The sequence below is a fragment of the Cydia strobilella genome, chromosome 14 (genome assembly GCF_947568885.1).
Source record: "Cydia strobilella chromosome 14, ilCydStro3.1, whole genome shotgun sequence".
Lineage (NCBI taxonomy): Eukaryota > Metazoa > Arthropoda > Insecta > Lepidoptera > Tortricidae > Cydia > Cydia strobilella.
The window spans coordinates 1,514,923-1,541,582 of NC_086054.1; the positions used below are offsets into that span (position 1 = coordinate 1,514,923).

Consider the following 26,660-nt stretch of genomic DNA (forward strand, 5'->3'; position numbering starts at 1 on the left):
TTTTTCAATGTGTTTACTGGTACTTTTACCTTAATGGGTAAATGCTTAGTAACATGTTAATCTGCTAATAACTCTAATATGTAATAAATACTATTATTTATTTCCTTTACAAGTATTATTGAGACGGAATAAATTATAATCAATAAGGATATAATTAGATAGAGCGGTACTGTCATAGTAAATTTTGTAACCGCTGTAAATTCACTGCCATCTATCGACATACTTTAAAACTAAAAATGAAGATTTATAAGAATACGTTAAAATGTATTTAAACATGGATAAATTATTTTTTTATTTGCATTAATTATTTTTATATGATTTTGACCCATGTTCTTCCATTAATATGCGTTAAAATTATAAATAACAAACAAAACCGTCAACGCCCTCTATACGAGACTAGGCCAAAACTAGTGGCGCCCTCTGATCGAGAATCAAATTTTCGTGATTTTTGAGGCACGTTTTTTCCTTAGACTGTATCCATCTATTACGGAGTTATATCTATCTTTGATTATAATGCTATGCTAATATTAAGCATTTATCTTATCGAATATGTTGTTAATGTTTATTTTGAAATCCTAATTTGTTTTATAATAATTTAAGTACAGAATTATTTTATTAGCTTGCATAATCAAATGTCAAAAGTAACGTATTTACAGATAAATAATTTATAGCATTTGATTTTTTGGAGTTTAAAACGTATAAACTGTTAGATGAGGTTTTGAAGTATTTTATATTTCTACTACATTCCTATTTATAGATAAAATGATTCACTGTGTAAAAGAAACTTATTTATAATTGAAAATAAATTTAATTCTTGAAAATAATTTTATATTTATTCATCAATAATGGACCCATCTCAAAACCCTGTGTTCTTAATATGTGGCATTTTCTATAAAAAGGGACCTTATTGTCGATGGCGCTTACGCCATTATTAACGATGCTCCGATATAAATACAATACCGCGCGACGCTGTGCGGCGTAAGCGCCATCGACAATAAGGTCCCTTTTCATAGAAAATGCCTCATATATAATAATACCTACTACAATATTACCATTAATTCATTATTACCATTAATTCATTATTGTCTGCCATACAGTTATCTCAAAATAATATGATACCCGTACCAATCTCACTTATTGAAACATTGTTAAAACAGTAAAGCTATCAGGTAGGTATTAAAAACTTAATCAGTTAAAAATACAATGTACAATATTTACAAGATAAATATACAACTTTAATCCATTATATCATTTTCATTTGAGTACAAAGTAGGACTTGTCGAGCAGCCAAACTTTAACCTTTTGGACGCCAATGACCGATATATACGCACCGCAGGTTCAACGCCAAAGACCGATTAATCGGTCATAGACCACAGAGCAACATAGACCTACATGCATAAAGTTCAATTTCACTTTTGACACTTCGGTGACGTGGCGTCTGGATGACAGCTTTTGTGTTTGACACGGCGTCGAAAAGGTTAGATCCTACAAAACTCGCAGATTTTATAAGACAATACCTACGAAGGTACAGTTTTAAACCAGGCATACCTTTAGTATGTGATCTGAAGGGGGCAGCACAGTAGCGTCAGGAGCCCCTGAGAGGAGCAAAGTGTAAAGCAAGGACGCTATAAACGATGAATTTAGTACATTAACCCGCCATTTCCTATCTCTATCGCACGCGCGTAATTATATTGCTGTCTCGCCGATGATGCCGGCGGTCAGTGCGAGTGGGACTGTGGGAACGGGACAGCTATATAGAGATAGGACATGGCAGGTCAATGTACTAAATTCTTGCTGTTTAGCGCCACGCACCATACCACTAACCCGGGGTTAACCGGTTAAACGGAGTTACCATGGTTACCAGTACAATTTGACACTTGAGTTAACGGTTTAACGGCTTAATCTCGGGTTAGTGTCCTTACTTTGTCAAGTTTAAGTTTTCGTTTCGGCCACAAGATGGCAGATCCTCCGCGCAGTCTCGCACGAAATTATTCCTGCTACATCTCTTTAAGTTTGTGCAAAGTTAGCATGGTCAGAGTCTAGTAATCAACTTTTCAATCAGTTTTAAGGCGGTTCCCTGAGCCAGAAGGCGAAAAATCTCCTTATATGATCATGTTTTTCTAAGAGGCGTTGATATTCGTAGACGTGAAAAAAATATATGCAGTTCTTGACTATATTATCCTTAATAACATAGCTTCCGATAAACAAATTATGACCTTCGCTCGATACAATTAGTTCCCAAAGTAACCTCTAACTCGGACTTTTAATCAAACTTTACTCGGTTATTTATTATGTGATACTAGACAAAAAAAGAAGAAAAAACAATCTTAACTTAAATAGTAATTTCATAGCTTTAGAATTTCGATATTGTAAGGTACCGTTTTTAAAATAAATAAAAATCGACATAATTCGATCAAAATTGACACTTGGCGCGAATGATCTTTCCCGTTCTTTCTTGCGAAATGTGACAGTGACAGCGGCAAACCGATGGAACAGCCTTAATGCAGGTATCTATAGAAATATGATAACTAAGTCTTGATCAATCAGTCGGCCAGAGAGAATGCGTCGAAGCTCTTGATCCACGCTTGTCTGTGGTAAGATGGCGGAGAATCTTCCGCCGCGCATTGGAACGTCCCCGCTAACTCTATCAGCATGTTTTCTGTAACAATATGTAAGTTTAGTTATCGTAATAGGGTTCATCCATTAATTACGGCACACGAATTTCGAGGTTTTTTGACCCCTCCCCCCTCCTTGTCACACTTGGTCAAATTTGGCAAAACCTCCCCCCCTGAGAACAGATTAGGAAAGAAAATAACACGATTATCGTTCCAAAAACTTGTTATTTAACTGTACAGCGAATAAAATAATTCAAATAAGTTAGTGACGTCACAAAGTTTGTGACTCTTCCCTCCCCCATGTCACAACATGTCACATTTTCTTGCCCCCCCTCCTCCTAAACGTGTAATGAAATTAATGGATGACCCCATATAGTTTCGTCATCATCATCATAACCTAAGAGCTTTGCTCTTGTCGGTGGAGAAATTGCCAATCCTTTCTTCGTAGCAAGTCAGTAATTATTTAGATAATTACTGACTCTGACTGACTGAGCAAGTCAGTAATTATTTAGATAATTACTGACTTGCTACAGCTTGCTTACAGCTTTACTGATGTTGACAATCAAGATAAAAGTGAGAGCCCTAAATAAACCTTCAAGAGCTATACAAGATATCGAAAAACCTGACTTAGTAAAACTTGTAACAAATTAAATCACAATATTTAGATCAGTGCCCTGTTTATCAAAAGCTTGTAGCTTGTAATACAAGCGGAACTCACTTTTTGACGGCTTTTGTTAGAAAGGGACTTCCACTTGTATTACAAGCTACAAGCTTTTGATCAACGGGGCCCAATACGGTTTTTACTCACTATTATTTTTAGTCGCTTAAATAGTGAATAAAAACCGTACTGATCTAAATATTTTGAAATATGTCACGATAGTTTAAGTGAAATTAAATCACTTTTCATTTTGTTCAAGTGGCCATGTCGCTCAGACGCATAGTTTCCGAGATATAATCGAAAAACCAAAAAATGGAACCTTCATACCCCCCTCTCCCCCCAGCACCAGGGTTACGGCCGGGGACTTTTGATATGTTCACCTCCTAACTAGTCCAAACAAAGCTACGAAGTTAAAAATTGTGTTCCAAGCATTTCCCTCTATAACTTTTTTTGCGCATATATTTCCTGGCCTATTTAAGGAAAAAGTAAAAAGGAGGTTGTATTCCTAGTTGTCCCCACCGGGAACAGATGGGAACAGGTGCTGCATACAAATCATTCCCATTTGTCACCGCCGCATGTCACATGTGGAGACAAATGGGAATACACCAAACATCTCAGCTTCATTTACCAAACATCTCAGAGTGTTTAAAACCCCTCATGGTGTCAAGGAACTCCAGCGCGGCCCCCTCGGCGCCCCCGAGCCGCGCGCAGTACTCCGCGTCGCGCGACACGCGCTGGTGCAGCACCCACATGCCCCCGAGACACACTGATACAAGCGATGACGATAAATTATCTGTTGACAACGCAATTTTTTAATTGAAAGGAAAATTAAATAGCAGGTAGCGATTATCGTTTTAATTTTTCGAGTATTAATCCTGCACCTAACAACCATCTCTTTTTAGCCCAGTGGTTGACTGGTAGAGAATGCCTTGTGGCATTAAGTCCGCCATTTGTACTTATAATTTTATGTGCAATAAAGTTTAAAATAAATAAATAATAAATAAAATTAAGAATCATCTAATGCGAGGTACAAGGGTACAACCGGTAAAAAAACCGGTTATCAGTTTATAACACTGATGCGGTGTCCAAATGTGGAATCAGATCCAGTGTGATGAAATGAAACTTTAAGCTTTTTCGAACACTGCGTGCCTATACGGTTAAAATCTAAGTTCCGTTATCTGCAAAAAAGCAAACAAGTAGATGAACGAATAAAAGAAATTGTTCGCGGTATAGGCTCTATATATATGGTCCGTTGTGGTCCGTTATAATATAATATACGTGGATGGTAATTCAAATCTAAAAATAAAAACCGGCCAAGTGCGAGTCGGACTCGCGCACCGAGGTTTCCGTACTTTTTAGTATTTGTTGTTATAGCGGCAACAGAAATGCATCATCTGTGAAAATTTCAACTCTCTAGCTATCACGGTTCATGAGATACAGCCTGGTAACAGACAGACAGCGGAGTCATAGGGTCCCGTTTTTACCCTTTGGGTACGGAACCCTAAAAAAGTAAGTAATATAAGAACACGTTAAAATCTTGGTCTAAAATAATTATACCGGTTTCGAATTCGTTCCAAATTCAAATGCGAGTTAACCGGTTACGGGAACGGACAGCGAGCGGTCCTCTAAAACAGATCTTTTAAGTTTATGGTACTAAACCGATTAACCCGCAAAATAAATCTTTACGTAAAGCTCTTTAAAAACCGGTTTCTGGAATTGTACTGACCTTTGGATGATTGACAAGCCTTCAACATGAGAGAGCATATCCGCAGGGCGTATACTAGGACTTGCATCAGCACGAGTTGACAATCACACCTGAAATAATTGAAAATATATAAAACTGAAACATTGGAGTAATACATTCGTTTTCCAGTACTATTCATATTGTTGTCATTTTTAATACAATTAGATTTTTTGTTATGTAGCTGGATTTAAAGGTATCCAGTATTTAAGGGATGAGCTTGTAATAAAATACAGCTTGTTCCTTTTAAATATGTCATACTATTAATTTTGTTTTTATTAGCCTTTTGGCTATGAAAACACAAGAAGTCATAAACCTCAATTAATCTAAGTTACAAACCGGTTAATTTGAATAATTTAACCGGTTACGACCCCTGGTTAAAAGGAACAAGCTTAGGTATCTTTTATAACAATTAACCAAAAACAAATATTATTTAACTACTATCAAAGGGGGTATTAAACTATTCACTGTGTATTTTTGTTTGCATAAAAAACTTGTGTAAACGTTTATATTAAAAATGTTTATTTTCTGTCAATAAAACATCATCATTCTAGCCTTCAGTCGCCCACTGCTGAGCATGGGTCTCTCTTCGTGTACGCCACTTATCCCGGTCCTGGGCTAATCTCATACAAAAGTGCCCCGCGATTTTTCGATCGTCATCCACCCAACGAGCCAACTTATACTAGTGGCTCTGTGAGCGAGCATAACTTAAAACTGACTAAATGCACCGCCTACAAATTCTCTGCTTTGCCCGAAGGTTGACTGGTAGAGAATGCCTCATAGCATTAAGTCCGCCTTTTGTACGATTGTATTTTCTTTTGTGCAATAAAGATTAAATAAATAAATAAATGTACGGCTTCGCCATTTTGAAAAAAACCGAAAACAAGCGACAAAAAAAATTTATTTAATTATTGAACCTGCTCACAAAATTTAACGAAAACCGGTTGAGAATTGCGACATTTTTGCCCATGCTGAGACGGAGACCTTCGCTAACGCTCGGTCAATAATCACCTAATTTTATATTAAAGGAAAAAATGGAAAAAGTTACGCTTCCGGCTTCCGGTTTTTTTCCCTTTAATATAAAATTTTGAGTATCGCTCGCAGACGTATTCTGCATGTAAAAAATTGGTTCAATAATCACCTGTTTTCCTGTGAATTATGCCTAGCGTTATAGTTGGTATAGAACCCTAGTAGATCCTGCGCTGTAGTGAGCGCCTCTGAGACTAAGTTTTGCCTCTCTATACACTTCAGCGCCACTTCGATCTGCTTCAAGAGGACGTGTAGATGGCACGAATCTGAAATATGGGATGGAGAATTATTTTTTTAAATGGATGATAGTCTATGAGTTTTTAATGAAGTAGTTAGCCCAGACAGCGTACAAGAAAACCGACCAAGTGCGAGTCGGAGTCGAGCACGAAGGGTTCCGTACCATTACGCAAAAAACGGCAAAAAATACGTTAGTTGTATGGGAGCTCAACTTAACTATTTATTTTATTCTGTTTTTAGTATTTATTGTTATATGGAAATATATAATCTGTGAAAATTTCAATGTCTAACTATCACGGTTCATGAGATACAGCCTGACAGACAGCGGAGTCTTAGTAATAGGGTCCAGTTTTTACCCTTTGGGTACGGAACCCCAAAAAGAAACGCAGTCTACCTTTTTTGTAAAGCAACACTCCCTGCTCCAAATCTATCCTCATATTCCCACTCCCGCCACAAACCTCCTCATTTGTTCTCCTCAGCACCCTCAATATCTGGCAGGAGACGGACGGCATGGGGCGGCACGAGATGAGGGGTTTGAGGAGGGTGCGGAGGGGTAGGAGGGTGGCGGAGTAGAGGAGGCCGTTGTACAGGGTGGCGCAACACTGGAACAAAAAACAATTTTATGAGAATAGTGATTATTAACCAGTTACTGGTATAAAAAACCGGTGGTATTAAAAAAAAACTTGGACCTTAAGATTTTCTCACTTCGCTCGGTCGATCATACTAACGTAACAAGTCACAAGAATCTATTTGTTGACAGTATTGATACACTTTGTCCTCGTAAGGCCTTATCTCGTATTTTTACTATGACATAATATAGTCATATCGCTAATTTATAGAAAAATTTAAACCTTGTTGTAATCCCGAGTACTAAATATTATTACTATATTCTGTTTTCGTCGTGTCGTTAGGACATCGTCAAGGTCGGTACTTCACTAGTACTAATGTGTTCAAAATATCATCTTACCCTTAACCGGGGTGAATAGGGATGGCGGGGGTGAATAGGGACCAAACCTTAAATGAGATTTACCTGAAAATTTCTTAAAAACTACCCGTTAAAACTACTACACTATAGTATCTACGTTATCTAGACTACATCATCATCATGTTGTGCCGACCCCACATAACGTGGGATAAGGGCAGGAAGAGGGGATAGTATATACAACATCTACAGTTGAAATTAACCATATAGGTATAACACTGATTTAAACTCACGATTTTTACTCATTATTATTCATAACGACGGGACTTAATCGCGTAAAATAAGTTTTAAATTTACCTCCGACGATTTTCTATTTAGGTATAATAAGAAAACTAACCGTGGCGTCCAGTAACGAGCAGACATCACTTAAAACATGTAGAATTCCATCTTTCGTATTTTCAGTAATTTTTTTGACTTGTTCCTTAGGAACTATCCTGGTTGAGCGGTCGAGTAAGAACGCTATAGTGGCCACCATACGTCGCGCTAATATGCCTTGCTCTTCTTTGTACAGTGCTCTGAAAAAATATAAAACTCCACTATTCATAAAAATCGGACAAGTGCGAGTCGGACTCGCCCACCGAGGGTTCCGTACTTTCTAGTATTTGTTGTTATAGCGGCAACAGAAATACATCATCTGTGAAAATTTCAACTGTCTAGCTATCACGGTACATGAGACAGCCTGGTGACAGACAGACAGACGGACAGCGGAGTCTTAGTAATAGATGGTAATAGGGTCCCGTTTTTACCCTTTGATTGAGAATGGCACAAATAACACCGCCCGGGCCATCTCCCTTATTAATAATATCATTACACAGGTCCCGGATGCCGACATATTTGCTGATAGGCCGGGAAAGTTTATCAAAGCCGCCATAACGGCTTTGAACTGCACCCAACTTAGTAATAAGTAATTAATAATTAATTAATAATTTTATTGTTTATTGACTACGCTGTTTTATTATTTTTATTATTTATGTTTGACTTGGTTGTTTAACCGTAATTAGATTTGTTGTCCTTTTATGTAGTTTGTAATTCTATAGTGTTATTTGTGTCAGAATCTTAGGTAGGTTAGCGTGGTATGGGCATGTGATGAGGAGGGATGAATGCCATATAGGCAAAAGAATGTTAGGGATGAATGTTGATGGACGGAGAGCGTATGGTAGACCCAAAAAGCGATGGATGGATTGTGTGAAAGAGGATATGAGAAAGAAAGGAGTGAGTGCTGAGGTGACGAAAGATAGAGGTGAATGGAAGAGAAAAACATGTTGTGCCGACCCCACATAACGCGGGATAAGGGCAGGAAGAAGATTTGTGTCAGAATCTTGTATTTGTTAATTAATTATGCATAATGTTTACCGTGTAAGCGATTTGGTATATTACTGTAAGCTTATATGAGATAATAAATAAATGAAATGAAATAATGAAATTTTAATCGCGTTAGACCCGTTAATGACATTAATTATGTGTACAAAACCCGAGTTTAAAGTGTTATATTTTTTTTTATACAGTGTGTCTGTAAGCGTCTGCGCGGCCATGTAACGATAGATATAATACGTTAATAGACACTGTATATAAGAATATTATTTTCCGCCACGGCACGTGTCTAGCACGCTCTGTGTCTGTAGATATAATTCAACCGTTTTTTTTTAAATCTGATTTTTATTGAGGCCAACCAACCTTTATTTATTTTTTATTTATTTTTATTTTATTGGTATTAAGGATAACAACAGCCGTAAATATAACTAAGACATAATTATGTTTACATAAAACAAGGCCAATAACAGTCATCCATTGAGTTACATTATGCAACGATAAAAAAATAACAAAAAAAAAATAACAAAACACGAGAATGTACATTACATAAACACAAATGCTCGCTGCGCTAGAAGTACTACATATTGGTTGTAAAATGTTTAAGTAATATAGTTTAGTTTACTTCTTAAAATTATTTAGATTTAGAGTTGCGATATTGCACCAAGTACTCACGAAAGAGGTACCAGTGTACCACTTGACTGACCTGCCAGAGAGTAAGCTCCGCCTCGGTACCGGTACAAACGTACCGGAAACGTCGATGTACCGCTGGTCCATGTCCCGCTGAAAAGCAGTCGTAGCGCGGGACTGCACCTCTTTTAACTGCTGTTGCACTTTTGTGAGTACGGCGCATGTTGCTTTCACGATCTGTACGATAACTTTTTTTAATTGAACAATTTAGAAAAACAGAAAAAAACCGGCCAAGTGCGAGTCGGACTCGCGCACCGGGGGTTCCGTGCTTTTTAGTATTTGTTGTTATAGCGGCAACAGAAATACATCATCTGTGAAAATTTCAACTGTCTAGCTATCATGGTACATGAGACACAGCCTGGTGACAGACAGACAGACGGACAGCGGAGTCTTAGTAATAGGGTCCCGTTTTTACCCTTTGGGTACGGAACCTCTATTTAAGATTAAATGTCAAGGTAGTAAGTCAGCTGACGGCTTTAAAAAAACAGGCTCAATTGATTGATGAGAACAAATAATACCTTTCAAACAACTACTGATTCCATTAAAAAAATCTTTCTGTCCCTTGATTGACACTAAAGTAACCAGCAAGGGTCGAAACCGGTTTTACTATTTCTAAGTACTCAACATTCCATTTTTGTTATTTAATATTTGTTTTAAGAAGGCTAAGGCCTAAATTCAAATAAATTCTTAAAAGCAAAAAAATTGTAACATCAAATAACGTCAATTAGAATCCGGTTAATTTATTAACCGGTATTCGATTTCCACCCTGTGATTGGTCAAAATAAGTTTGTTTGTAGCTTTTAAAATACACTAATTACTTTGTCTAATTTCTCCGCAACATTTTCGCCATTAGTTATACTAGTCAAATCCTCATGTATGCACCCAACAGTCATCTGCCCCTCCCTCTGCTTTGACACAGTAGTGGCTGGTACCCGATGGAAGGTGCTAAAGACCCGACAGGGGCGCTGTGATTGGTCCAGATCTGTCTGGAGCTTCTCATTGTAGTCGAGGAGCGATGGCTGCTCAGTTGTGGGCTCAAGGATTGATGGGAGTAGGCTGGTGAGGTTCGGTGTTGCTGAAAATATTAAAAAAAATTTAAGGTGCGTCCAGGCCAGAGTGCGTAAAATTGTGCACTTAAAACGAGTCATGCTCGAGTTGTGCTAATTAGGCGGTATCGGTAGCTCTCGAGGCCCTCTATCGTTGGCCTCCGTTTGATCTGAAAAGACTGACCGTTTGAAAGCGACATTATAATTTACATGTAACTTACTGCTAAGTCTAGACCTGTTCTTTATTATTACGCTCTCCTCAGTCATATGCTAACTTATTTTGATGATATAAAAATAGGTCCTCCCCACATCCACTCATCACATACCAGAATAGTATATCAAGACTTTTAGATGCTCGTCAAAGTGATATCAGAGATATAATTATATCAATATTTGATGGCAACTCGGCCTTTACTATCCTGTGAAGTCTCCCACCAGCCATTCGACTTAGCAGTGTGTTTCTACATACCAGAATTGTGTGATTTGTGTAGCTTCCAGAAGTGTGCTTTGCTGTCAGTCTGAGCGGCAGCAGAAGATGTCTTTACCCTCCTCTGGGTTAGAGACAGGTTGTGATTGGAGCTTGTATTGTTGTGCCGGTGACTGAAAAAATATGTGTTGATTAGAATTTTAATTATCAGTTATTTGGCACTGGCTTAATGTAATGTAAATAAATTTTCTTCATACTCCTCTCCCTCGCGTTGTCCCGGCATTTTGCCATGGCTCATGGGAGCCTGGGGTCCGCTTGACAACTAATCCCAAGAATTGACATAGGCAGTGCTAGTTTTTAAGAGCAACCGCCATCTGACCTTCCAACCCGGAGGGGAAACTAGGCCTTATTGGGATTAGTCCGGTTTCCTCACGATGTTTTCCTTCAACTGGTAAATATCAAATGATATTTCGTACATAAGTTCCGAAAAACGCATTGGTTTGAACCGGCCGGGGTTTGAACCCGCGACCTCCGGATTGAAAGTCGCATGCCCTTACCGCTAAGCCACCAGCGCTTACACAACAAACATAAAGTTTCTTAAGTTGAAAAAAACTATAATAAGAAATGATACTTTGTTTGTATGATTACGTAATTTTGCAGGTTTTTCTACAATAATACTAGTCAAATCTAAACTAAATCTCACTATAAAACTCCCGTGAGACTCAAACATATTAAATTATTTTAAACCGGGTCACTCACGTATTATTAAGTCGAATAGCTCGACATGTTTCGGTCCAATTACGATTCGAATTACAATTCGGTTAATTATTATTAATAATACGTGAGTGACCCGGTTTAAAATAATTTAATAAATCTCACTAGTCTAAAGAAGTTACATTATAGCATGTTTTTCATCCAAAGTTAAAGGGCTAAGTGAAGATAAAGCAATCAATTTTACCTTGAGGATATCTCATTATTTGAAACAGTGACTTGAGTCAATTTCACTTTGGTGGATTCTAGCATCCTGCATCTCTCCTTAATGCTGATTATTTCCAAATTCTGTAAAAAAATATAATGTGATTACTCTTGAGAACTATTGATACATAATTCACCAGGATTGTTTTACAAGGACTACTGATTTATAAGAACTCTCTACACACAAGCCACAAGGAGGCGTGACCCCAGATAGAACTCGGACTAAGGGATTATTTATTATAGTAAAACATTCTTTGAGCGCAGCATTTTAGGTGTAAAGAGGACCAATCGTATCAGAAACACCACACTGTGCATAAAAACCCGCATTGCTGACATCGGCGAGAAGACTGCTAGGCTCAAATGGGACTGGGCCGGTCATGTCTGCCGCATGCATTCAGACAGATGGGCTAGTGTAGCTACCAAGTGGATGCCAGAAGTGGGGCGCAGACGTGGCAGGCCCAGACAGAGATGGCGGGACAACCCAGACACTTTTCTCAACAACTGGCGGGAGACACTATATCGGGAATCGTGGAAGACAAGGGGAGAGGCCTTTACTCAGCAGTGGGACACCATAACAGGCTAGTAAAAAAAAACATTCTTACCTTAAAATCCAACTGTGTCCTCAAATCATGCATTTGTCCATTAACAGCTGCCAATTTCTCAGTCCATTCCATCTGCACCTTCTCTTGAGCTTTTATCTTCTCCATTCTAGCATTATCCACTGACACCTGACAAGACTTGAGCTGCGTCCGAAGAATAGACGCCTCACCTTCCTTTGTCACACATTTGTCCATTAATTTACCGTTTTCTGATTTTAACTTAGCATTCTCCTCTTGCAACTGGAGAAGTTGTCGGTAAACATGGTCTGGATCTTGCCCCTTATATACCTTGTCATTATATATTAAATCATCATTGTATTTCATTGTCTCTCCGTTTGATATTACTTTTGATGACATACCGGGTAGAGGAGAGGAGATTCTAGTACACTTATCTTTTAAATAGATAGATGTTAGGTGTGGAGAGTTAACGGTTGGTTTTTTAAACGTGATTTCTTTACTTGGGCCGGGTTCTGCAAACATTTGGGTGCTGGTAGCACCCGGCTGCATACAGAGGCTGAAGTCTGGAAGGGTGGTGTTGTTGCCGTAAGCCTGCTCGCACGCCTGGCTCGCCATGAGCAGCATTTCGTCGTCATTGTCGTCTCCCCAGTTATCGAAATCTTGAAAAACATAAATGGTAGTTATAACCTAGTAATGTTTGTGAAAATCAAATTTATTTAGCAAATCGCTTTTATTTGAGATAACGTATTAAAAGATTAAGTTTACTAGTGATGTACAGTATAGCAGTGTAGTAAAATGTATCTAACATACCATCATTCGCAGCTGCATTTTGACTAAGAGGAAAATTGTGATCTGATATGGTAATATCTAACTTAGCCTTCTTTCTTTCACCAGGCTGCTGAGGAAAAAATCTTTTTGACATTTTTATTTGAAATTAACTAATTAAATCATCGTTTATACTTCAATTAAACAATAAATAATATTGTTTTCGTTCAACTTTGGCGGCACAAGGAATTGTCAAAACAGCTGAAAATGACTTACTCGTTAGTGTTAAAGCTAAAAACGCTTGTATTTAGTTGTTCAAATAGAAGAATGCTGAATAAAATAACGATTTAAAGTATTACTCAAACAGCTTTCCAAAACCATAAACAATTTTTCTCAGTTTTTAATCTTATGCTGAGTTTACACTTGCAGATTCAGTCCGGTCGTGTAAACTTGTTCTCAAAACTCGTGTAAACAGCGCGTAACTCAAGCGTGACATTACCGGTTTTTGGACAGCAACCATAGATACAGGAGACGCGCAAAACTTGCCCCTTTCCTTCAATTTTTAATTTAGTTTTTAGTTCGTCGTGGAAATTCAGTTTGAACAGTCGTGTACCATGTCTATCGAATATAAACTTGGTGATTTAGTGTGGTATGTACCAGAATACTAGATTGAAATCAAGTATTCAAGTTAACATGAAGTCTACAGTTTAATATAACCGGTTATGTGTTTGTTTCAGGGCAAAAATGAAGGGTTTCAGTCCGTGGCCCGGCCGGGTAAGTTATCCTGATATTTCCTAAGACCTATTTAGTATAACGTTCCAACTAAAAACATTATGTACTTGTTGATTGTAAACAGCATTTTCAATGTTTGTTGATCACTCGAACCGGATTTTTTTTGTAAGAAGTATAGGCGGGAAATCTATTATTACGTGTAAGCTTGGCCATTCAGATTGGCGTTGGCGTCCCCTAGGCTCTGTTATGATAACGTCGTAGAGTTTAAGCGAGGGAACTGTAAATCGGCGTGTTATGATGCTTTAGTTATGAGGCTAACCTCTGTCAGAACTAACTAGAAATGATGGTGGTTTCAGGTAGCCATCCCGACTCCTGAGCTGTCCAAGCCCCCGAAAAAGACGGCTGTGCAATGCATCTTCTTCTTCGGCACCAATAACTAGTAAGTATCTTATATATTTCCACTAGACAAGCTATGTAAGATATGTTGTTATATTGATATTTAGAGTGTTTTGGGACATACCTGTTGTTATGTATGTATCAACTCAAGTCAAAATAATATAGGTCCTAACCTAGCTCATAGCTCATCACACAGTTGTGCTTTTAATATAAAAAAAATACAAGTTTGTTTTAGGTACCTAACTTTTATTGAGCCTTGTAAAAATCCATCTTTTTCTAATAAGCTTGCAACACCTACATCATAATAAAATTATTTTCTTTACATATACCATCTAAATAAGGCTATAGTTTGTTTAGGGACTGTCTCATTTCGGGCTTAGACGGACAGTTATGCTGTCTTTGTCTTGCACTGGTGCTGGCGCCCAGAAGAAGATGAGTGTAGCTTTTTTTGTTCTTATTTACTGACAAGATTTGCTTGACCAACTATAATTTACAAGTTAAAAGTCCAAGAAATCTTTTTTTTTCCCTACTTACCTTTTCTTTTAAAATCTGTTTGCAATCTGACAAGAGTAGGGACTATTTAATAGATATAATATGTGAAGTGTTGCCAGTAACAGCATGCAGGTGTTAATATTAAAATCTTGTTGACATATTTTAATATTTACTCTTGTTGCTATGTTATTTAGATAGGGCCTGGCTAGGTTCAATAACCCTATTTCACCTTATAATATGCTTCCAAATAATATGTGGCTTTCCAGCACAGAAGGGTCCTTATGCTTCAATTGCAATAAGGATGTTTCCATCTGAGAAATTCACTGTACTTAGCTCTTACTTGGCAGAGTTCTGTTCCGTAAGTTAGAAATAAACATAAAATTTGAGTGTATGTGTAAACTATTTCCAATATATATATCATTAAGAGTGAAAGACAGATTGTATTATTTATCTATCTATCTATATCACCGAAGCTTCTTCAAGTGTCTCAGATAGTCTTCAGGAATCTTAGCTGGGAAGACTAGTCTTAAACGGTAGATGGCTAAACCATCTAAACATCTGAGGACCTTTTTTTTATACCATGTCGGTGGCATAAAACAGGTGACATATATATGGTAAGCAGCCTCCGTAGCCTATGGACGCCTGCAACACCAGAGATATTACACGCGCGTTGCCGACCCTTTAAAAACCTGTACACTCCTTTTTTGAAGAACCCCATACTGTACTGTAGCCCCTCGGGAGAACCTCGGCAGTCGGCAGGGAGCTCATTCCACAGCCGAAGCGTCCGCGGGAGGAAATTCCTCTTAAACCGCACAGTACGCGACCATTTAGGTTCTAGGGTGTGAGGATTAACACCCTGCCGATGGCGATGCCGATGGACCTGGTTCTGATAAAACCAGCAAAAACCGATATAACACACAAGTGGATCTGATATGGATAGTTTAGAAGTGGTTTAGAATGATGGTTAGAAAACTTTTGAAGAGAAGAGCCAACCACAGTAGAAATCATCTTCATCAGTTTCAGGTATCTCAAAGAGCCACAAAAGTTGTTTTTAGTTTTCAAAGTTCTTTCTAAATTTAAAGGTCTTTTGGTTCTTGAAGAGCCATAATTGTGGCTCTAAAAGAGCCGCAAGTGTACTAGCCTAGGCACAGAATAAATAATAGTACTAGGTACAGAAGTTTCACTCTCTAACATAACGCGTCTATTACGACAGATATGACCGCCAGGTGGCGCAAGCGCGAGCAGGCGTCCTTTCCTTAGCGGTGAGCGGCAACTACTATGACTAGACACCAAAATTGGTGTGGGCCGCATGTACTTGTAGCGACGCAACAAAATCGCGGAGAGAGCTACGCCTGGCAGAACTGTATCTTTATTACTTATACTGTTTAGGGTTCCGTACTCAAAGGGTATAAACGGGACCCTATTACTAAGACTCCGCTGTCCGTCTGTCTGTCACCAGGCTGTATCTCTTAAACCGTGATAGCTAGACAGTTGAAATTTTCACAGATGATGTATTTTTGTTGCCGCTATAACAACAAATACTAAAAAGTACGAAACCCTCAGTGGGTGTCACCAGGCTGTGTCTCTTGAACCGGCTAGACAGTTGAAATTTTCACAGATGATGTATTTCTGTTGCCGCTATAACAACAAATACTAAAAAGCACGTAACCCTCAGTGGGCGAGTCAGACAGCATCATTTTCGCGATGCGCGCGCGGCGTGAAACAGCGAGTGCGTAACATTAAATGTGACGTTTTCAACCAAAAGGTACCACATTGTCGCTTGTCGATAAGGTTGATTTCGAATTGAAGCTATGTGGAAATAGCGCCTTATTGACAACCGACAACCCTTTTGGATGAAAATGGCACAAATAGTGTTGTGTTCCTGCCGGTGAGTAAGGTTGCCAGAGCTCGAGGGAGAGGAGTGTTAGGGTCGGCAACGCGCATGTAACTCCTCTGGAGTTGCAGGCGTACATAGGCTACGGAGACTGCTTAACATCAGGCGGGCCGTATGCTTGTTTGCCACCGACATAGTATAAAAAAAAATATATTAAGGGTTTTAAAATATTCAATTAAGTTTAAAAAAATATGGTGTTTTTTAAACATGTCAAAGAGTACATACTACTGTTAGAAATTTATCTTAGAGGTTTTTTTTAAAGTTAGGCAATTAATAATTCTCGTTATTTACCAATTATAACTTGTCGAAAAATTAACTGTAGATTGTTTTCCAACGGCAACAAATTCTCTCTAAGTATTCAGAATATGCCTTAATTAATTCAAATTTTGAAATGGACAATTAATATTTAAAAAAAAAAAATTTGATGTGACGTACTTGCATTTTACGCCGCGCGCGATACCCAAAATGACGCGCGGAGACTTAGGCCTACTGTCCACGGAAGCGTAGCTGCATAGACGCGTACTTGTCATTGTACGCTTGCTGTACGCTTGCTTGCAGCCTACATACAAAACCGCACAACTCTGTCGACGGAGCGGCAACGTCGCGTCAGCGACGCTGCATGCAAGCTTCACGCCGCTGGGCGTACTGCATGCTGCATGTCATACGCCGGGCTACATCGCAAGGAATAGCACGTTGAGTTTTTGTAAATAACGTCTTCATCGTTGGACGACATTCTCACGAATGAAAGGAAATGTAGGCTACGATACGCTTACGCTACGCTTCGTGGACAACGTCTGTACGCCGGGCTACATGGCAGCTGCACTGCGTATTCATGCAGCGTCTATGCAGCTACGCGTCGTGGACAGTAGGCCTACTGTCCACGACGCGATAGGCTGCAAGCAAGCGCACAATGACGAGTACGCGTCTATGCAGCTACGCTTCCGTGGACAGTAGGCCTTATGTTCAGCGTTGAATAAAAAGTATAAATAATGGAGGTACAGTTCTGCAAGTGGGCGTTATCTAAAATAAATATTGAAAACATGATTCTGGACATTCTTGGGCTCATTCTACTCAGAATCGACAGCATTCTCCATTCTGCCATTAAAAAAAGATTCCATTACGTTACGTGTGTGATTTTTTTTTTATTTGTATGTAGTGGAATGTGCAATTTTCATACAAATTTTTGGGACTTTTTTTATAATGAGGATTGAATATCCTATTGATTCCAAGTTGAAGGAACCCAAAAAGACCAGGATTGGACGAGAGCTTGTTTGGATACCTTAAGTATTGATACCGGTACCGGAATGCTACTTTAACGGTCGGGTACCTTTAAAAAGACCGGTCATAACCGTTTTTAAAAGTACCTTTTCAGTCCCTGGTGCCTACCCCCCCAAGAACAGGGGGGGGGAGGGTCGGTTCCCTATGTCCAATCTATACTATATTTCTTTCTGCTCTTAGCAACTAGGGCAAATTGTATATAATTTTCATATATGTACAGTGGAATCCGTTTATTATGACTCCGCTTACACTGACCAACCGCTTACCATGACGTAATTACTGTGCGAAGTTTGGTTTTCATATAAAATTCTGTGACAAAGTCTGATAAGATAACTTCGCTTATATTGACAAATCGCTTACTTTGACCTATAAATCCTATTTTCATGAAATTATGTCCGGTTATACTGACACATTCGCTGGTTTTCGTGGCCGTCCCCACGTCTATCCTTGCGAGAACGTTTAGGGCGTGCGTGGCGTGCAAGTTGTTTTAGTTTTGATTCTCAGTGACAAGTTGATAATTGGTATACAAGGTTAATAAAACCCATATCTCACAAAGGAATTTGAGAAAAATTTGGAGAAATTAACAAAAATAAGAAGTTAATCAACTATGCTTTATATGACATCCGCTTAGTTGTATTTGTCACTTCCCTTTAAAAGCGGATTCTACCGGTGGAATCCGTTTATTATGACTCTTATACTGACCAACCGCTTATCGTTTTCACCGTTTTCATATAAAATTATTTGTGACAAAGGCGGATAAGATCACTTCGCTTATAGTGACAAATCGCTTACTACGACGTTTGGTGCGTGCTTGGCGTTTAAATTGTGTTAGTTTTGATTCTCGGTGAAAGCTGATAATTGTTTTTTCAACATTTCTCACAAACGAATCTGAGATTAATTTAAATAAATTAACAAAAATAAGAAGTTAATAATAATACTATGAAATAAAACTATGAAAACGGATTATATCGCGTATATTGAATTTATAATACATCCCGACGTTTCGAACTCTTTACAGCGTTCGTGGTCAACGGGTGGGATAATACTATGCTTTATATGGTTGACTGGTAGAGAATGCCTCAAGGCGTTAAGTCCGCCATTTGTACTCTTTTTGTGTAAATTTGTGCAATAAAGTTTAAATAAAAAAAAAAATATGTATGACTTCCGCTTAGTATGACGTATTTGTCACTTCCCTTCGATGTCATTATAAACGGATTCTACTGTAATTTAGGGACGAAGAATTCATTTTTGAAATAATTATCCTACAAAAAAAGTGATTTTTGCACAAAAAACTGAAAATAGATATAACTTTTGTGACAATTTTGGCCTTTACAATCAGTGTGGCAATTTCCACTAAAAAAATCTGACAATTCAGCCCATTTATTCCTTATCCTTAAGTGTCACTTACAAGTAGGCACTCATACTTTTTTGTAAAAAAAATAAATAATTTGTAGCGCGTGGCGGTGACGATTTTCATATAATGGCCAAAGTCAAATATTCATTCATAATAATAATTCATAATTCTTTAGTGCAACCATGGTACAGTATAGATGTAAATTATAATATACAATGTCTCACATGGACCCTGTATTAAGGTGTTAAGTCCGCCATTTGTACTCTTTTTGTGTAAATTTGTGCAATAAAGTTTAAATAAATAAATAAATATTTTTTTTTTTTTTAAAACACCGAATTCAGCATTTTAAAAGTATGAATATAATGCTTGTTCCATGCGTTTTTGGCCTTTTTTGGTACAAATTTGTGGTGTATTTTTTTCATACAAACTTTCAAAATCGCAAATATTATAAGGAGAAATTAAGCATAATTTGAAAACTATAAGTATACTTCCAAAGACAATTTTGTTGAGAATTTAACGGAGAATATAATTCTCCTAGTCATTTTTATTGTAGCTTTCACAGTATTACTAAAAATTAAACAGAACTAAAAATGGGGATAAAAAGTGTGGGAGGGGGGGGGGGGGGGAAATAACTTCTTGGTGTGTTTCTACTTCTATTTATTCTTATATAAACCTATAACTATAGTTTTGTGCTTGGCCAGTTTTTTATTAATACTGAACTACTGAACATTAAAAAGATTTTTAGTGGTAACAACTAGAAATCCTTTTTCTCGTCTTTTACCAGTAGTATCAACTAAAAAAAATCATCTTTGAATTGAATTGAATTAATTGAATATAAAAAAAATAAACCCTAACTGAACAAGTTTGGGAACAAATCAAATTATTTTATTAAATCCAATCCAATCAAATTATTTTATTATCCGGCCTTCACCACTGGAGGGCTTCGTCACTTTTTCTTTAATATATGACATCTATTACAGTTTTTAAACCCTAACTATTAAAAAAATAACCTCTAACTTATCAAAAATAACCCCTAACTTATAAAAAAACCGGTCAAGTGCGAGTCGGACTCGCCCACCGAGGGTTCCGTACTTTTTAGGGTTCTGTACCTCAAAAGGAAAAAACGGAACCCTTATAGGATCACTCGTGCGTCTGTCTGTCTGTCTGTCCGTCTGTCTCAGCCTATTTTCTCGGAAACTACTGAACCAATTAAGTTGAAATTTGGTATACATATGTAAGTTTGTGACCCAAAGACGGACATGTAACGCAAACAAATGAAATTTAAACATGAGAGCCACTTTTGGGGGGTAAATGAGAAAATTAAAAAATAAAGTTTTTCAAACTATATCATGTTATATGTATATCAAATGAAAGAGCTCATTGTGAGAATCTCAAATATATTTTTTTTTATAATTTTAGGATAAACAATTTAGAAGTTATTTAAGAAAATAGGCATAAAATGGCCATTCCCCCCTTTATCTCCGAAACTACTGGGTCTAAAATTTTGAAAAAAATATACAAAATAGATCTTTACCTATAGATTACAGGAAAACCTATTAAAAATTGCAGTCAAGCGAGAGTCGGACTTAATTACTTAGTTTTTGATCTGACCCCTACGGGTTTTTTAAAGACATTTCACTCACGTTTCACATAAAAAATACATTGTTTAAATTGTGTAATATACGGAACCCTTGGAACACGAGTCCGACTTGCACTTGGCCGGTTTTTTTAGTGTATGTTGTTATAGCGGCAACTGAAATACATCTGTGAAAATTTCAACTGTAGCTATCACGGTTCACGGCCTGGTGACAGACAGACGGACAGCAGACAAACGGACAGCGGAGTGTTAGTAAGTAATAGGGTCCCGTTTTTACCCTTTGGGTACGGAACCCTAAAACATACAAACCAAACCTTCAACCATCAGTCCGTAGATAATCATAGCAGTATTTTACCAACCGCTTCGGTTAAGTGTTAAGTGGACTTAGGGCCAGTCGCAAAGTTCTTGATTATTTTACGTTTTTCTAATCTAAACCCTTGCTAACAGTGCTTGGATCGAGGACAACAACATCAAGCCGTACCAGGAGTTCAAGGAGCAACTCATCAAGTCCTGCAAGACTGCTGCCTTCAAGGAAGCCGTCAGCCAGATCGAGGAGTACATCGTTAACCCCGAGGTAGGTCATTAATTCGTGAATGTGTTCGCGACGGTCGGCAGCATCTAGGAGTGGTAGCGAGAGTTTTCTTCGCGGCCGAGTGTTTTCTTTTTTTTTTTACAAAACCTACATAGCTAGTGATGAAATAACTTCAAGATGAACATGGTCTTCAGTAATGAAACAAAGACAACTAAATGTTTTTAACTTAAAACAGCTAGCTCTAATCAAAGGGTTCAACAGCAAAGTTGCTAAGGAGCTTCTAGGGCTCAAAAGACACAAAACCTGCGCGGTGACTAGAATACTGACTGGACACTGCAAGTTGAACAAACACATGTTTCAAATAGGAAAGAAACAAGATCCGACATGCAGGTTCTGCCAGGAGTCAGAGGAGACTGCAATGCACATTCTCTGTTCCTGTGGACCACTAATGTCAAAAAGAAGTACCTACTTAGGGCGGCACGTACTGCAACCCTATGAGGTACAGAACATTACGGCCCAAAGAATCTGGAATGTTCTGGATTCGACGGGCATTAGTAATGAGCTTTAAAGGGCCGTCACAATAGATCACTGTTTGGTCGACGTGACACTCAAAGGCCCACAACGCCCCAATAATAATATATTAGTAGTAGTAGTAGTAAATCACTTTATTGTACAAAACAAAAATTGATAACATGAAATTCATATAAATTTAGGTACAAAGGCGAGCTTATCCCTATAAGGGATTTCTTCCAGCTAACCTTAGAGTAAATGAGTGGAAAATTCGAATTAGATAGATAGACAAACTTACAGAACGTACAATAATATTTAAAAAGGAAAACTACAATATTAACGTCTACGAATAACTAAAATACATCAATTGCATTATGCAATAAAATAAATATGTACTAGCATACATAAATATATAGTACTAAATAAATATTAAATAAATATATATATATATATTTTTATTTTATTTTATTATTATTATATATATAATATATAAATAATATATATATATATATTAGCACAATAATAATATATTAATACAGCCCGGCAACTTGAACATGTCATGCTCGCTAAGTCTTTGCTTACGGTGGCGTCGTTGATCGGGTCGCTACTTTCCCGAATGAAGGTTGAGGGAGACGATGGCTGAGATACGCGTCATACTCGTGAACGGGTGCTGTTTGTGGAGACCGGTCTGTTTAAGTTTACACGGGCTTCATTTTACCTATGTAACTTTACTTTTGAGTGGCATTAACGTGAGGCACTTCATTCGGTTCTTGTCTGTTTGTCTGATTTAATATCTTGTCTTTTTATTAATTATAAAACAATTCAAAGGTCGGAGGCCCTTTACATCTCTAGATAATTTGATGATCTTTTTTTATTATTATATACATTTTATCTCTGACACCTACAGACTTTTACATCTGTAAACAATTTTAGTACTTCTGTTATTTGTATAGTTTTTTTCTTGTGTAATTTAACTTTTATATTTATGTAATTGTTTTTTGTAATTTTGGGTTAATGTTATTGGTTGTAAAAATTGACATGTAAAAGTGCCCCTGTGGCCTATTTGCTGAATAAATGTTTGATGTTAATATATTTTTCCTTTTTTATTGTGGGACGTACCACATTATTACAATCTATAAATTGTATATACAGATGTCAATCACAATGAAAAAATCAACGATGATCAACTCTGGTCAACGTGGGTCTCGAACCCACATCCTTGGATTGCCGGTCCAATGCGTTACCAATTGCACCACGTTGACCAGAGTTGATCATCGTTCATTTTTTCATTGTGATTGACATCTGTATATACAATTTATAAATGTTTGATGTTTGAGCTTTAATTGCTGGACGTATAAGCTTTTAAACCTAAAACACAGTCAATGTTAGTTTGAAGTAGGGCTTCCATTCCAATTCCAGTATTGTCAGGTCTCGGTCCCGCGCCTTTTTTCAGTCCCGCTTATTGTGGGATTAGGAGCGCAGGATCCCGCGGGGTTTGTAGTCCCGCATGCTGGACGTTTCAGAAACTGTTAAAAATTTAATCTGTCAGCGGTCAAGGTTGCAGCAGGACTATACAGTGTGGAAAAAAATTATGAACCCTGGAGGAAAAGTGCCTTAAAACCTTAAGTTAGCTCATTTTACTTAAGGGAAACATTATAAAAGAATTCTTTAAAAAAAACGAAACTGCATTCAAAGATTTTTTTTTAATTCGCTTGTCTCGCCCGGGAATAAACACTCGCTATTTTATTCTACTAGTCGATAGTTAATGTTAATGATAACATTTCTCCAAGAAACATTAGGTCTTACACTCGTCTGTCGTACAAAATATCCATAAAATCGAATATTTTTAGCCAAGCGAAATGGAAAAAAAAGAAAGTTCTTTGAATGCAATGCAATTAAGAGAATGTTTACTTTAAAAAAAGAACTAACTTAAGGTTTAAGGCACTTTCTCTCCAGCGTCCATTATTTTTTTCCACCCTGTATAGTCAGCCGTATCTTATATGTTCGCCACAATCTCGGGCTAATACACTTAAATCTATAATCAAGAAGTCTTTATATATGTGGGAGTTCCATGGCCAAATATTTATGCTTTACATAAGTATAAAGCTTTAAAAGGAATTCCACCAACTAGTATGAACAGCCTTTTCTATTTACTGGCCATATTGCAAATACCGGGATTCAGAGGAGATTGAAAATATGCCTTCTGGAACATAATGTTGAATTCTTATAATGTTGGATTCTCGAAATGTTGGATTCTCAAAATGTTGAATCTCAAAATGTTGTTTAGTAAAGCTTAATGTTGATTTCTCGAAATGTTGGATTCTCAAAATATTGAATCTCAAAATGTTGAAAAGTAAATCTATCGTACTGCCTGGAATGCCCACTGTTTCTTTTCATAACACATATCACAACTTAACTCCGGCTCCGTCTAGTTAAGTTGAGAATTCAACATTTTGAGAATTCAACATTTTGAGATTCAACATTTTGGGAATCCAACATTTTGAAAATTCAACATTTAGATAATTTAACATTTTGAGATTCAACAAGTTGAGAATTCAACATTTTGAGAATTCATCATTTTGAGATTCAACATTTTGGGAATCCAACATTTTGAAAATTCAACATTTAGAGAATTTAACATTTTGAGATTCAACATTTTGAGAATTCAATATCATGTTCCTGAAGGAAAATATGCTAGTTAGTTTGAACGGGCTGTTTCAACACTTTCAACTGTACAGTAAATCAATGGTAGTGTCTATTTTCCCGAGGCTGCCATTTAACGGTAATTAATATGTCCGCTCGGCGGTCTGTCCGTGACGTCCGTGTTCGTATGCCACATATCACAGAAAATGTTTAATAACTGCTTTCCCTGTAGCAAAGGGCATATGTGCCGCGACATTTCTATTAACATACGCTCTTTTGAGTTTACTGACTTAATTATACTTACGTAGAGGAATAAATGAGTAAAACCTCGACATGCAACTTGATATTTAAATAAAATATTATAAAAGGACTATAATAATCGTTGGGATAGTAATTGAAATTGAAATTGAAAATCTTTATTTCAGGTCTGTCGGCCCATATTTTGTTAGTTTACAGTTCTTAAAAATATATTAGTAAACACACATAAATTGTAAAATAAATAAATTAAAATTATAAATAAATTAGCTTCAATATGGTAAAAAGATGGTAATATGTAGAAAGTAATATGTAGTAATATGGTAATATGTAGTAATCAAACAAACTTCTTTTTAACTCTGCCAAATGCTGTGTTTGTAGTTTTAGCCGTGCGCGTGATCCAATAATTGCGAATTACGAGCTGGGACCCGAGCCCATAACTCGTGTCTTCTCGGTTAAGGATCTTGGAGTTTTCTTCGATACGCGCCTCACGTTTCACGAGCACCTGTCATCACTTGCTAAGGACTGCTACCGAAGACTGGGCTTTCTGATTCGCAACATGCGTGACTTTAAAGAGCCATTCGCACTGAAACTGGTCTATAACGCCTTGGTTAGAAGTAAGTTGGAGGCCTCGTCGGTCGTGTGGCACCCACGCGAGTCAACGTATGCCTTGTTACTCGAGAAAGTTCAAATAGCCTTTTTAAGATCCTTGTACAAGAAAATGTACGGGTATTACCCGTTTCTGTACCCAACCAAATTCTTGTTAGGGACCCTCGGTTACAACTCGTTAGAGGTCAGGCGAAACTTTTCTTTATTGACTACGGCTTTACGGGTCCTGCGTGGCGAGTCAGACTGCCCAGAGCTGGTGTGCAGCCTGGTACGACTTTTTGTCCCTGACGTTCCCAGGATGGCTCTCAGGCCCCGCCGACGCGACTTATTGGCAGTGCCGGCGCGGCGGCTCGCACTGTGTCGCGAAAGAACTCGCCACTTCTTCGTGCTCTCACACTATTGAATGCGCTCCTGACATCAGCTACTGACTGCGATATGTTTGCGTGGCGATGGACGGCTGTGTGCAGTGAATGTCTGAGGTTTTGTGAGAGGATGGATGATAGGTGCTCAACTGTAGTAATTTAGTGTTGTAAATATACCATAGTACTAGTTGTAATTTAAATGTAATTAACTTTCATGGCGCATTAGTTTTATACTGTAATGTCATGTAAATGTGTTTTCAATAAATAGATAAATAAATAAAAAAATATGGTAATATGTAGTAATATGGTAGAAAGATGGAAATAATAGTAAAACTCTTTATTGTACAAAAAGAAACAAAACAATTGAGGGAGAGTTGGAGAACGGTAGACATCAAAGCTGTACTAAACGGCATAAAAGAAAATATTTGGTTTCCTTAAAGACAGGTAAACCTACATGGGATTTATGTAAAATTTAATTAATTTCAAAACCTCACTGTAATAACATGACATTATTGTGTATGTCCGTGACCTCAACTCAGGAGTCGTAGCACGGTACGCTTATCACCATGCCTGTCACGTTCTAACAAGTATGCGAGTGCGAAAGTGACGGACTTAGTGATAGGGGAAACCATGCTGCGCGGGCTGGTGCCGATCTGCCAATGCCAATACCATAGGTATATATATCCGTGGTTCTAGTGTAAAGAAACCATAAAAAAAAATATATACCACAGACCACCAACCATTTAGAAGTAAATATTACGATAAAATATGATGATTAAAATTCAACAAAGTTGTTCTGTTTATAACTTGTTGAGTGATCCAACAAGTTATAAACTTGGATCTTGTTGGATTACTTCAGGTGCTTCCAGGGTTACTAGACACAGAATAAATAATAGTACAGAAGGTTCACTCTCTAACAAAACACTTCTATTACGACAAATATGACCGCAAGGTGGCGCAAGCGCGAGCAAGCGTT

At 37.6% G+C, this 26,660-nt stretch overlaps 2 protein-coding genes across 2 annotated transcripts in view; one reads left to right on the forward strand and one right to left on the reverse strand.

Moving 5' to 3' along the window:
• Positions 1-972: 972 nt before the first annotated feature.
• Positions 973-13,304, reverse strand: LOC134747023 (uncharacterized). Its single transcript, XM_063681572.1, has 12 exons — positions 13,076-13,304; positions 12,311-12,924; positions 11,692-11,792; positions 10,776-10,906; positions 10,079-10,335; positions 9,277-9,437; positions 7,600-7,777; positions 6,675-6,882; positions 6,156-6,309; positions 5,000-5,088; positions 3,902-4,066; positions 973-2,659 (listed from the first exon to the last, which is right to left on the reverse strand). Exons 1-12 carry the CDS (start codon positions 13,185-13,187, stop codon positions 2,544-2,546), a joined length of 2,286 nt encoding a protein of 761 aa, XP_063537642.1. The 5' UTR covers positions 13,188-13,304; the 3' UTR covers positions 973-2,543.
• A 225-nt stretch (positions 13,305-13,529) lies between these two features.
• Positions 13,530-26,660, forward strand: part of LOC134747048 (cytokine-like nuclear factor N-PAC) — a 75,309-nt gene continuing 62,178 nt past the window's right edge. Inside the window, exons 1-4 of the mRNA XM_063681607.1 lie at positions 13,530-13,679; positions 13,768-13,804; positions 14,119-14,201; positions 21,221-21,347. Of these exons, the coding sequence (XP_063537677.1) occupies positions 13,645-13,679; positions 13,768-13,804; positions 14,119-14,201; positions 21,221-21,347 (282 nt within the window). The 5' untranslated portion in view covers positions 13,530-13,644. The remainder of the gene's footprint in view (positions 13,680-13,767; positions 13,805-14,118; positions 14,202-21,220; positions 21,348-26,660) is intronic.